We start from the raw sequence: 13,507 nt of genomic DNA on the forward strand, positions 1-13,507 counted from the left end.
CAGTTACATTGTTGTGATAGTCAATAAATGTTGATTTAATCCCCTTATTTCTTGTCTATGAGAACTATTTAGATATTTGGTCACATGCTCAGTAGCTATATACTAATGATATTGTATGTTTATACACTATCATTAGTAATTTGTTATGTGTTCAGAAGGGGGACTCAGATGTGCCTATTTACTTGGGTCGTATTCAGTCTGCTGTGACAGATTTTAACACTATGCTCTCGGTTACAGTCGATCTCAATGAGTAGAAGAAGCAGAGAGACATGTTGTTTATGGTGCTTACTCTTACAGGCCTTAGGCCTGATATGGAGGGTGTTTGCACTCAAATCTTGAGTAGTCCCACTATACCTACCATGGAAGAGGTGCGCATTTTCTAAGGCTTCAGTTGGAGAGCAATCTATTCTTTCCTTTCAAACTCCTGGATCTTCCTCTGAGGTGGACCAGGAGGTGGTCATGGTAGAGGTGTTGGGTGTGGTCACAGTGGTAAGCGCCTTTATTGTAATTATTGTCATTGCCCTGGTCATTATAAGGATACATGTTATGCACTCCATGGTCTCCCTCCCAATGCCAATGTTGCAATTCTTGAGGGTGCAGACTTGCAGTCCGTGGTACCCGATACTTCTCATATTGAGCGACCAGCTTCTACATATATGATCTTTGCTAAGGAGTTGGCTGAGTGTCATCAATTTCAGGTAGCTCGGCAAGCCTCAGCCCCTGTAGCTTCTATTGCCTAGGGATCTCTTTCTTCTACTCAGTCATCCACTGGTACTCCTCATATATCTTACTCATGCTCAACTTAGTGATTGGATTCTTAATTCTACTGATTTAGAACATATTTTTGGTAATAAATCTTTATTCTCTTATTTTGATTCCTCTAAGTCCCTCCTATCACTGTGGTTGATGGGTCTAAAACCTTTCCCACTGGTTCAATAAGGCTGCTCCACTTCCATCTATTGCTCTTAATTCTATTCTACATGTTCCTAGTTGCCTATATAGTCTCATTTCTATTAGTTGTCTCACTCGTTCTTTGAATTGTCATGTTATCTTTGATTCTGATTATGTTCTTGTGCAGGATCGGGGTATGGGATGGATGATTGGCATCGAACGTGAGTTTGAGGGACTTTACCATCTTGTCTTGCCATCATCTACAACATCTTCTTGTGCTTCTATAGGGGGCATCTCCTCTTCAGATTCATTCTCAGCTTTGTCATCCTCACTTATCTACTATTCGACAAATGATTCTTTCATTTTCTTCGTTGACGATTTTAGAATGTGAATCTTGCCAGCTAGGCAAACATGTTTGTTCTTCTTATTCTAGTCGTCTTAATAAACGAGCTGATGCTCCTTTTGATCTTGTACATTTAGACATTTGGGGTCCTAGTAGAGTCGAGTCTAAATAGGGTTTTTCCTATTTTGTTGCATTCATTAATGATCATTCTTGTTGTATTTGGCTTTACTTAATGAAAGATCATACTGAATTGCAATCTTTATTCACTTCTTTTTGTAATGAAATTTCTACTCAATTTGGTTGTACTATTCGTATCCTTCACAGTGATAATGCCAAGGAATATTGTTCTCATGCATTTCAAACTTTTCTCTCATCTTGGGGTATTGTTCATCAGTTCTCTTGTCCTTATACTTCGCAACAAAATGAGGTGGTTAAACATAAAAACTGTCATCTCATTGAGACTACTCGGACTCTTCTCCTTCGCATGCATATTCTTGTTGTCTGTTGGGATGCCGCTCTTTTCATTTCTAGTTATCTAATTAATCGATGCCATCCACTATTTTGAATGGGTCCATTCCACATACTTTACTTTTTCCTTGTGATCCCATCTATCCTATTCCCCTTTGTGTCTTTGGATCAACCTATTTTGTCCATCTTCTTTCCCTTGGTCGTGATAAATTGTTTTCTCACTCGATCAAGTGTGTGTTCCTAGGCTACTCTCATCATCAGAAAGGATACAAGTGCTACTCCCCTAAACTTGGTAGACACTTTCTCTCTTCTGATGTCACATTCTTTGAATCTATACCTTTTTTCTCTTCTTCGTCTGATGGGTCTTCTTCCTCCCTTCATGAGGTTCTTCATGCCCCTTCTTTTCCTCCTCTGGTCCAGTACCTATTCCTGATCCTCCTATTCTTTATGCCCCTCCTTATTAGCATCGTTCTAAGCCTCCTTCAATATCTTCAGCTCCTACTCCTATTGCAGAAGATGGTATTCCTCCAGATTCATGTCTTCCTCCAGCTAGTGCCATTATTCTATCTCCCTCCGACTCTACCCAAGCTCCTATTTGTCGTAGTACACATTTCACTCGCAATCCTCATCCCATTTATACTTTTGTGAGCTATCAGAGTCTGTCATATGTTTATTCTTCTTTTATATATGCTCTTTCTTCTGTTTCTATTCCTAAGACAGATGCTGATGCTTTTTCTCACCCTGGGTGTAGACATGCTATGGATGAGGAGATGTCTGCTTTGTTGGCTAATGAGTCATGGGATTTAGTTCCTCTCCTTCCAGGGAAGTCTACTGTTGGTTGTTGGTGAGTGTTTATAGTTAAAGTTCGTCTAAATGGTTCTATTGATCGTCTGAAGGCTCGACTAGTTGTTAAGGGCTATGCTCAAATTTTTGGCCTAGATTATGGTGATACATTTTCTCCCGTGGCTAAGATTGCTTCTATTCGTGTTTTTCTTGCTTTGGTCGCTATTCAGCAGTGGCCTCTTTATAATTGAATATTAAAAATGCCTTTCTTCATGGCGACCTTCAAGAGGAAGTATATATGGAGTAACCTCCTGGTTTTGTTGCTCAGGGGGAGTCCCGACTGGTATGTCGCCTGAAGAAGTCCTTATATGGCCTGAAGCAATCTTCTCAGTGCTGGTTTGGTCGCTTCAATATTGTCATCCAGTCTTTTGGTATGCATAGAAGTGAAGCTAATCATTTTGTTTTCTATCACCATTCTCTTAGTAGAGTCATGTTATTGGTTGTGTACGTAGATGACATTGTTATTACAGGAGATAATGACGTTGGTATTGGGCAGTTGAAGACTCATTTGCGTTGTTATTTTTAGACCAAGAATTTGGACAGGTTGAAGTATTTTCTTGGCATTGAGGTAGCTCAATCTACCCATGGTGTGTGCATCTCTCAAAGGAAGTATGCCTTAGATATTTTGGAAAAAACTAGTATGTTTGATTCCCGACCTATAGATACTCCTATGGATCCTAATATTAAACTTGTACCAGTACTGGGGGAGCCATTAGAGTGGTAAGTCAATTCTTGGACTCCCCGTGTGATAGTCACTGGCACGCTTTAGTGCGTATCTTGAGATACATTAAAAATGCTCTTGATAAAGGCTTGTTGATTGAGAACAAAGGATACAAGTAAGTTGTTGGATATATTGATGCAGATTGGGCTGGTTGTCTTACAAATAGGCGCTCTACCTCGGGTTATTGTATCCTGGTTGGAGGAAATTTTGTGTCTTGGAAGAGTAAAAAGCTAAATGTTGTGGCTAGATTTAGTGCATAAGCAGAATATTAGGCTATGGCTTTAGCCACATGTGTGTTGATTTGGCTCAAGCAACTTCTTACGGAGTTGAAATTTGGAGATTTAGGGCTTATGCAACTTATTTGTGATAATTAGATAGCTCTTCATATTGTCTCTATTCCAATTTTTCATGTGTAGACCAAACACATAGAGATAGACTGTCACTCTGTGAGACAAAAATTGATTTCTAGAGAGATTAGTACCTCATTTGTTGGCTTTAATAACCAGTTGACTGATCTTCTTACCAAGGCATTACGGGGTCCACGGCTTGCCTATAATTGTACCACGCTAGGCACATATGATTTGTATGCACCCACTTGAGAGGGAGTGTTAGAACTAGTGTTGTCCTTATATTATATATATGTTAGATAGTGTTGTACATATATATTAAGAAGATATGTTGTCCCATGGTTGTACCTTGTACATTAGTATATATATATATATACCAATTGTGAGTAATAAAATAGTATACTTTTTCCTCTCAAAATACAACATCCTTGATTGAGTGCTTAATGAATAGTGTATGATCTCCCCTACTTTGGTGATATCCCATGGGTCAAAAGTATATTTATGCCCCTAAACTTTTATGTTTTTTTCTTATGGAACTCTAAATTTTTCGTGGTTTCAAATATGTCCCTGAACTTTGGTCAAAAGCATATTTATTCCCTTGAACTCAAAACTCAGAGATTTCTGACATATTTTGACCGGAGATTGCAATAATTAAAACTAGGAAAGATTGTCTATACAAATTTTTGGAAAGTATCCTAAACTAGAATTAAGAAAGTATCCTAAAATAATTTTAGCAATTTCTAAAACCAAAGAAAGATTAGATCAGCTTCAAATCCTAGAATGGATAATTAGTCACCCTTCGTTATCCTTTCCTTTGTGTATCCTATGGGAATCAACAATATTCAATGCTAATGTGCTAAGCTATGCCCTTATTCTTTTTTATTGCAAGCCATTATTATAAAAGCAATGCCAGAGAAAGGGCAAGCAAGCTATAAATTTGAACTAGGGTAAAAAATAAATGCAGAAATCAGAGTCTGATGACATTTTGGCATTTGATGTGGTTTCCTTTCAACAATTATGGATGGTTAATTGCTGAGTGGACTAATAAGAGCTTTGAGAAGATTGGTAGAGTTTGAGTTGGCATGGGTGCCTAATGAGTATTGCCTTTTCCTCTGGAGAAAAATTTGGGGAAAATTAGCTGTGAGCTGGCAAAGGGGTTTTTGTTGGGAACTGATATGAACATCAAGCATGGAGGCTGCTGGAGCTGTGAACAGATGGAGTTGGGCTCTTGTCAGACCTCACTTCTACAGGACCTGATCCATGACCATTCTATGAGAAATAGCAAGGGAACTTGAATTATTGTACCTTTTACAGCTATATTTTCACCATTATTAGTTTCAATTATACAACCATGTGCAGGATTTCCCCAGTCATTAAGTAAATCCTAATAAAGACAGATCCATCCAATCCGTCACACAACTGGCCCTCTTTTTTTGACTCATTCATAGTTACTTTCTCTTTGAAACCCTTACAATGATATTGAGGCTCATTACTAGTTACATCTTCATCATTGCTAGTTTAGTAAGTCTTGGCATATCCCCACAAGGTACACACTGAGTTTTCCCTTTCTCCATTTACTCCTTTAACTCTGACTACCACCAATTTCTTTTCAGCATTTTGTTAACACCTGGGTGCATCCAGAAACTAAATTTCTGATACATGCTTCTCATACAATTTCATCTAGTACTACCACTTCATCTTCTCTAGATTTTTGTCACACAAAATATATGCCAGAAATTGGAGATTTCACAGTTATGCAGCCTTAAAATCTTTTTAGCTCTTGAAACATGAGTTTAGCATCAGAAATCATTTCTTTATTCATCTCAGGGAACTCCAATTACAGTAACCTTCATAGGAACTACTACAGAATGGCTAATTTATGATATATTACTAGTGGTTGCTGATATGAATATTGAAGTGAGAGCTTCTATGAAGAAAAAGAAAGAAACAGAAAAGAAAGAACTGAAATTTACTGAAAATGACTAATGACATTAGAAACAGAAGAGCAGTTGAGTATTTATAGACTGAACTCAACTGATTCTGTTAGAGATACAACTAACCTTAACATCTGTACAAAGAAAAGTGGACAAATGACTAAGTCCTAACTAACAAACTTAACTAAACTATAATTACACTTAACAAAACTGCAGCAAATATTTCTTTATACAATACGAATAGAACTACTTCTCTCAATATTTTCCCTCTAATACTCTAGAACTTGTGCAGATCTGAGAGTCTTCTGTTGGGTGCACTAGAGTATTATTCTTGAATCATCTTTCTTAGAAGTCTGCTGTAGTTTATCTTGAACAACACGGTTAGGAGAAAGTCTATTTACATAAAAAGATAAACTTCTCTCTAGGCAGACCTTTGGTGAGAATATTAGTTGTTTGATATTGTGTGGGAATATATCTGATCTACACCTCACCATTTTCATCTTTCTCTATGAGAAAATGAACATCAATTTCAATATGTTTGGTGCTTGAGTGAAAGACAGGATTTTAATACTTTTATCTGCCATATTGTTACACTAGATGATAGAAATCTTAGGAAATGAATAGCCCAGTTTAGCAAATAGAGACTTTTACCACAAAACTTCAATAGCTCCCTGTGCAAGAGCTTTATATTTCGCTTCCCCAACTGACCTTGCAACCACTGATTGTTTCTTGGAACTCCAAACCAAGAGATTATTTCCAAGATAGACACACAAACCACTTGTGGATTTGTGTGTTACTCTACATCTAGCATGGTCTGCATCTGTATAAATCTCAATGAACAGATCAGAGGAAGGAGTGAACAATAAACCTAATCCAATAGTCCCCTTTAAGTATATAAGCAACCTTTTGTAGGCCAACCAATATTGTTGTTTAGGAGAAGATAAAAAATTGAGTGAGTTTATTCACCACAAAGCAATGTCAGGTCTGGTGTAAGTCAACTATTATAGGGACCCAATAATCGTTCTATATAGAGAGAGATATGAAACCACTTCACCATCATCAGTAAGAAGAATTCCCAGAAACATGGCTTGCAATCTTGCATACTAGCCTTTTTCAACAAATCAGCAACATATTTGGATTGAGTAAGATAGAGACCTTTGTTATCCCTATAGGCTTCAAAACACCCAGAAATAATTCATAAAACCCAGAGTTTGAGAGCAAAATGAGTGTCCAAATCATGAATAAAGGATTGAAGAGTCTTGGGGTCTGAACCAGTGATAAGAATATCATCAACATACACAAGAATAAACAGAACAAAATAAATAAACTTCTTAATGAAAAGAGAAGCATCATAAATTGCTCTTACAAAGCCCCATTCTTGCAAAGCTGTCCTATGCTTTGTGTACCAAGCACAAGGGGCTTGTTTAAGGCCATAGAGAGACTTCTTTAGTTGCTAAACATAGGAAGTAGACTCTGAGCTAACTAAACCTCCAGGTTGGGAGACGTAGACTGTTTCAGTCAAATCTCCATTTAGAAAGGCATTGTTCATATCAACCTATTGAATATCCCTGCCAAAATTCACAGCTAATGAAAGGAGATTATGAATAGTAGGTGCTTTAACCACTAGACTGGATGTTTTAGTATAGTCTATACTTGGATTTTGATAAAAACCCTTACCCACTAACCGAGCATTAAACTTCAGAACTGACCCATCTGGGTTATACTTAACATGAAGCACCCACTTATAGCCAACCAAATTCATATCAAGAGAAAAATGAACAAGCTCCCATGTAGTATTATGTTGCAAGGCATTAAACTCTTCTTGCATAGCCTTAAGCCACCTAGGATCTAAGAGCATCATTGGTTGAGCTAGGTTCTATTATACTCATCAGAGCATGAGGTGAAGGGGTAGAAGTTGCTTAGATTTGGAACAAGTGATCATAGGATGAACAGAAGGAAGAGGATGCTGCTAAGTTGCTTAGATTGTGGCCTAGATAATGTAAGTAATGAAGGAGAACTTTGTGGTTGCACGGTAGGTATCCAGTCTAAAAGAGTAGGAGATTGAACTCCTTTAGGATTATAAGAAGAAAAGGAATGAAGAAATGAACTGGGAAGACTGTAGGAAGAAGAAGAAGAAATAGACTGTGAAGAAGATGGAGATAGGGTAGCGAAAGGAAAATTGGAAGGATTAAACTGAACACGTATGTCACAACCCAAGGATATAGAAGTAATTGTTTCCTACATGTATTTTCTCCTTTGTTGTCCTGTAGGCTATTATAGTGTTGTACCTTCAGTTTACGGCCTATCAATAAGCTAAGGTAGTTAGAGAGTGTATGATTAATGAATGAATTGAATTATGTTTCCCTCTCAAATTCTCAATCCCTCTTTGTTTCTTCTAATTTCTCACTCCCTTTCTACTCTCTCATTCTCGATTTCTTCTATAAGTCCATTCTAAGCCCTAGGTAAACCCTAGGAGTGTGACAATTAGTATCAGAGATGATCGTTCCTCGACTGTGATTTCGACAAACTCATAGCAATTAGGTTCGGATTTCTGAAGGCGAATTCCGACTGCGATCTAGACCGACGAACCTCGACTGTAGAATTGAGGTTGAGGTGAGAAGGAAGGCGCAGTCAGAAGCGGGTCTTGAATGATTGCTGAACATCAGTGAGTGCGATTCAGTTTTTAGGTCGTGACGCAGCATCAAAGCGATTATCAAGAAGCTGTTTCTCAGCTGATTAATCGAAGCAGAGCAAAGCGACTTCTGGCGAGCTAGCTAATACAAAAACAATCAATTCAGGAGGCTGATTTTGATCTTAGGCAATTTCTAAACAAGACAAGTAGTGGAGATGGATTGGATGAAACAAGCGGAAACTAGGATGGACAATCTGGAAAAAGGCTTAGGGCAGATTCAAGTGGAGGTGAATTGCTATTGAGCAGAATGCACCGCAACAAGAAAAGCAATCACAGAAGAATGAACCGCAACAAGAAAAGAAATCAAGGAAGGATGCAATCAAATTGTTAACCTCACCCACAAGCTAGATAACCTACTAATTTTGATGTCAAAGAAATTTCATATCAGCCTACCAGTGGAACCTCTTTCAAGAACCATTATTGAACCAATTCTAGTGGAAGCTAGAATCCTATTTGTAACCTCAGGTTTCTCCCTTGTTTAGTGGCTGCCACCTTAGTTCTAATTTCATAGATTTGAGCAGCATCGTTTACCTTAGAATATGTAATTTTCACAACCTCCCAAATCTCCTTAGTCATGGAAAGAAACAACACAGTGTCACTGATCTCTGGACTCATTGAGTTCCAGAGCCAGGACATCACGAGTGAATCTTCCTCATCCCAAGAGGCATATGTAGGATCACTCTCCTTCGGCCAATTCCAAGCAAGTGACTTAACTTCCCCTTGACTTTCAGGAACGTTCTAATTAGTTGAGACCACTTGAGGTAGTTTTTCCCATTCAACCAATAGGCCACTTGAATGTTTTGCAACTCATTGTCGAACATCGCCCCACCACTGAAACTACTTGTGATATGAGCTTCATTGGTACTACCGGATTCTATGGTTTCAGACATGTCTCAAGTTTTATGAAAGAAGATTGGATCAAAGAAGGTTTTTTGGCCACAAATGCTTGAGAATAGAACCTAGGGCTCTGATACCATGTTAAAAGAGACGAAGAACATCCAATCTTATTCATTCCAAGGCTCTAACAAAATATATACACATGCCTATCACTCATATAGGCGGTTTCCTAAGAATAATTAGGAAGATTCCTAATTAGATAGTTTCCTAAACTAGCTTAGGAAATGTGTACAGGAAAGGAAACACATTACAATTGTAAATTATAATGAAAAATACAATCAAATCAATCAGCACACAGAACACATCGTCAATCAGATCATATTAGGAAAGGATCCACTCATTTTCTAACATTTATATCTCATAGCTAATTTTTATGTCTATTTTCCGATCTTTTGTGTCACGTCATTGGTATAAAATCTCATAATGTTTTAACTATGCTTCACTAACTATCTTCTTGTACCACTATAAGTGTCCTCATTAAGGCATGCATGTAAAGTCTTGTAACAAGCTTTCTTTGTTCTGATTTTTCTTGCACTCCTTTATTCCACAACAAAAGCTCTTTTTGGTTTCAAACTTTTCCCTTCAATTCTCTTAGAACCATTTTTGTTGTGTCTTGAACAGCAGTGTCCATTTTAATCGACATTTGATTAACAACCTCCCATACGATTCTTTGGGTATTTCTTGTATCAACCCCTCTAAAATCTTCTCAAAACTTTATATTTATCTCCTCTTAACCCAACTCGTGGTGCATATGAATTGACAATATTTTTAGACTCTTCTATTAGAACAACTATAGCTTTAATAATCCTACCTCTTATTCTCTTCACATCCACTACCCATTCTTTAAAGTTTTATCCATAATAATCCCCATCTATTCTTTGCATGATGCTTTCTTTAGTACCAAAGTTTATATTTGGATTCTGCTAGCGTTACAATCTTCTCTCCATCTATATTGTTTATTCGAGGCACATAATATTAATTTTTCTCCTAATTATCATGCTCACCACTTCCATAGATTTTTTTGTCATATCGGATATTTCATGATTCAATCCTTAATCTATAAACTTGGACTAACTTTTTTACTCCCATTTGTTTATGAAAATGTCAGAACCTCTACAAATTTAACAGTACATCCAGTTGCTGATGTAGGGACCCCAGCTTTTTTTTCACTGCACTTGAGCAGTACAACGCACCATTAGGAGGGTTATGTGTTGGAATCTGGAAATCAACCCCTAATTTAGAGGGAATGATTGAAAGGATTAAATTCCTAAAGTGGAGGAGTAATTGGAGGAATTATCTTAGGTGAGGAGTAATTGGAGGAATTATCTTAGGTCAACTTTCTGTTTTTAGTTTTTTGATAGTTTCCTATTCTTGTACACCCTAGAATAGAAAGATCTCTTGTATATATATTCTGTATAGCCGATTGTTTGAAAAAAAAAAATCAAGGAATTTCTTCAATGAATATTTGTACGTGGTATCAGAGCCAGGTTCGACATTGGTCTAACCTTCATCTCATCAATTTTTTTTTTTTTTTCAAACTACAACATTAGTTCCTTATGGCAGAACCTATTTCTTCTTTAACAGACCCTTCCACCGCTCCTATTATTTCCACCACTCCAGCCAATCCCATACCAAACCTATCATCAACCCTCGATTTCCATTCTGTTCAAATCACCCAACACAAACTCAATGGAACCAATTTTCGTGAATGGCTCCAATTTGTGTTGCTCGTTATGAAAGGAAAGGGCTATCTTACTAATGCTATTCCTATGCTACCACCAATTGCCAACTCTATTGTCATGGCATGTCTCATCAATTCTATGGAGCGGACTTACCTTTTTTACAAAATTGCAAAAGAGATCTAGGGTGTTGTTCAAGTGATTTACTCGGATCTCGAAAACACAGTCCAGTGTTTTGAAATCCATTCTACCCTTTGTACCACTAGACAAGGTAACATGTCGGTCACCGAATATTACAATGTTTTAACTGAATAGATGGACCATTTCTATGATATAGTTCGCATTGTCCTGAGGATGGTGCTAAGTACAATAAAATGCTGTAGAAGGAAAGGATATTCAATTTCCTACATGGCCTTAACAAAGATCTTGATGAAGTTTGTGGCTGTCTCCTTGGTACCAAACCTTTCCCTCCATTAGAGAAGCCATTGCTGAAATCAGACATGAGGAAAGCTGCAAGTGAGTTATGCTTAGCAGCCCTTTCAACAAGTCTTCTGATTTGGGATCCCAGAGTTTTGCCTTGGCAGTCCATCATAGTGATACATCTCATTCAAAGAATCAGAAACTCAAAGATAAACAATTATGGTGTGATCATTGCAACAAACACCATCATACTAGGGACATGTTGGAAACTTCATGGCAAGCCTGCAAATTGGAAGCCCAAAAGTCAATGAGAACAATATAAGTCAGCCTACATAACTAACTCAACCATCCGTTTGGAAAAACCAGATGCTCCGTTTACATTGGAACAGATGGAACTTTTATGATAGTTATTAAACCAGTCCAAAGTGCCTAAGGAAACTGAACTTGGCCTCCCCACTAGCATGACCATAGTTGCTCATCGAGGTAACATTCAATTCCCTTTATTATCTCAAACACGTTCTAGCAATTGTTGGATTGTAGACATGGGGGCATTAGATCATTGACAGGCTCATCAAAAAAATTTCCACTTATGAAAACTATGCTGAGAATATTAAAATTACAATTACTAATGGGAGTGTAACTGGTGTGGTTGGTTGAGGCACTATTTTCTACCTGGGTTAGCATTGTTTTCTACTCTTCATGTTCCACGTCTTTAATGCAATCTCCTTTCCATTAGTAAATTGACTAAAGATCTCAATTATATAGTCACATTCTATCCTTCCTATTGTGTATATCGGGACTTGTCTTTGGAGAGGACGATTGGCAATGCTGAGGAGCAAAATGGCTTGTACTACTTCTGAAGCATGGTCCCTCTATTGACTCATAAGTCACTTTATCCTATTTCATTGTCTACCATTTCTTATTGTGATGTTCTGCTATGGCATAAATGACTAGGCCACCATTATTCATCAATAAAGATCCTACTTCCTTTAAATGTGAACATTGTGTTTATGCTAAACATCCACGCCCCCATCACCCTACTCATCCTTACAAATCCTCACAACTATTCCATATTATTTACAGTGACATTTGGGGGCTAGCTCATGTCTAACCTTAACAGGTACTCAATGATTCATCACTTTTATTGATAACCACACTCGTGTTTGTTGGGTTTACCTCATGAAAGATAAATCTAAGGCTTGTTCTATACTTAAACAGTTTCATAAACTTGTTACCAATCTTTTTCAATCTTTAGTACATATGCTTCAAACTGATAATGTTGGGGAATACTTTGCATAAGAACTTAACCAATACCTTATTGATTAGGATATCTTCCACCAAAGTTCATGTCCCTCTACCCCCCAACAAAATGGGATTGCAGAAAGGAAAAATAGACATCTTCTTGAGGTGGCCTGATGTTTGCTAGCAATGTTCCAAAATACTTTATGGGGTGAAGTTATTCTAACCGTCACGTATCTCATAAATAGGTTGCCTTCCAAACCACTTAACTATCGTATCCCATTGAGCTATTTACTTCTTGTGTTTACCAAAGTTCGCATTCTAAACTCACTGTCTCCTAAAGTGTTTGGCTGTACTACCTTTGTTCATACTTAACACCCTCACCGAGGCAAACTTGATCCTAAGGTACTCAAATATATTTTTGTTGGGTACTTTCCCACACAAAAAGGTTACAAGTGCTACTCTCCTTCCTCTAAATGATTCTATGTCTCTTGTGATGTATGTTTTTTGAAAGTCAGCTTTACTATCCCAATGCTTCTCTGCAGGGGGAGACATCTCATAAAGATAATCATTAGGACCCATCTATTTCACTTCCTACTTCCCTTCTAATTTATCCAATCCAATATTCCAACACTAAAACTATCCTCCCATCCTTCACTAGACTAACCTGAGCCTATATAAGAGATGAGTCGAAGGGGAGAACCTACTGCTGCATCACAACCTATTAAGGCTTACTCAAGAATGCCAAAAGCTCTTCCACATAGCCATTCATTTGAACTAGAACCGAGTCCTATTTTGGAAGAGGCTATCATAGTTGATGGTCTTGATGTTCCTATTGCTATAAGGAAAGGGATAAGATCGTGTACTAAGCATTCTATCTTCAACTATCTGACCTACTCTAAGCTAAGTTGTCTCCTAAGTGCAGGGCTTTTGCCACTATGATTGACACTGTGGAATTCTCTAAAGACATTTAAAATGCCCTTCATGACCCTAAATGGAAAGAGGTTGTTTTGGAGGAAATGAATGCATTGAT

General features: G+C 37.6%; 1 protein-coding gene across 6 annotated transcripts in view; it reads left to right on the forward strand.

Moving 5' to 3' along the window:
* The window catches only part of LOC127792106 (phospholipid-transporting ATPase 2), a 143,592-nt gene that overhangs the window by 124,331 nt on the left and 5,754 nt on the right, over nt 1-13,507 (forward strand). The window contains exons 23-25 of one of the 6 annotated variants that reach the window (XR_008021079.1): nt 1,079-1,112; nt 2,454-2,546; nt 2,814-2,916. The exons of 1 other annotated variant lie outside the window; for it this stretch is intronic. Coding sequence is in view for 2 of the 5 variants with exons in the window: in XM_052322461.1 (XP_052178421.1) it covers nt 1,079-1,282 (204 nt within the window). In the remaining 3 variants the exon portion in view is untranslated. Of the gene's footprint in view, nt 1-1,078; nt 1,311-2,453; nt 2,547-2,813; nt 2,917-13,507 lie in introns of those variants that run through there. 4 more of the 6 variants (XR_008021080.1, XM_052322462.1, XR_008021081.1 and 1 more) reach the window with 4 other exon arrangements.

Source organism: Diospyros lotus, chromosome 15, assembly GCF_014633365.1.
Source record: "Diospyros lotus cultivar Yz01 chromosome 15, ASM1463336v1, whole genome shotgun sequence".
Lineage (NCBI taxonomy): Eukaryota > Viridiplantae > Streptophyta > Magnoliopsida > Ericales > Ebenaceae > Diospyros > Diospyros lotus.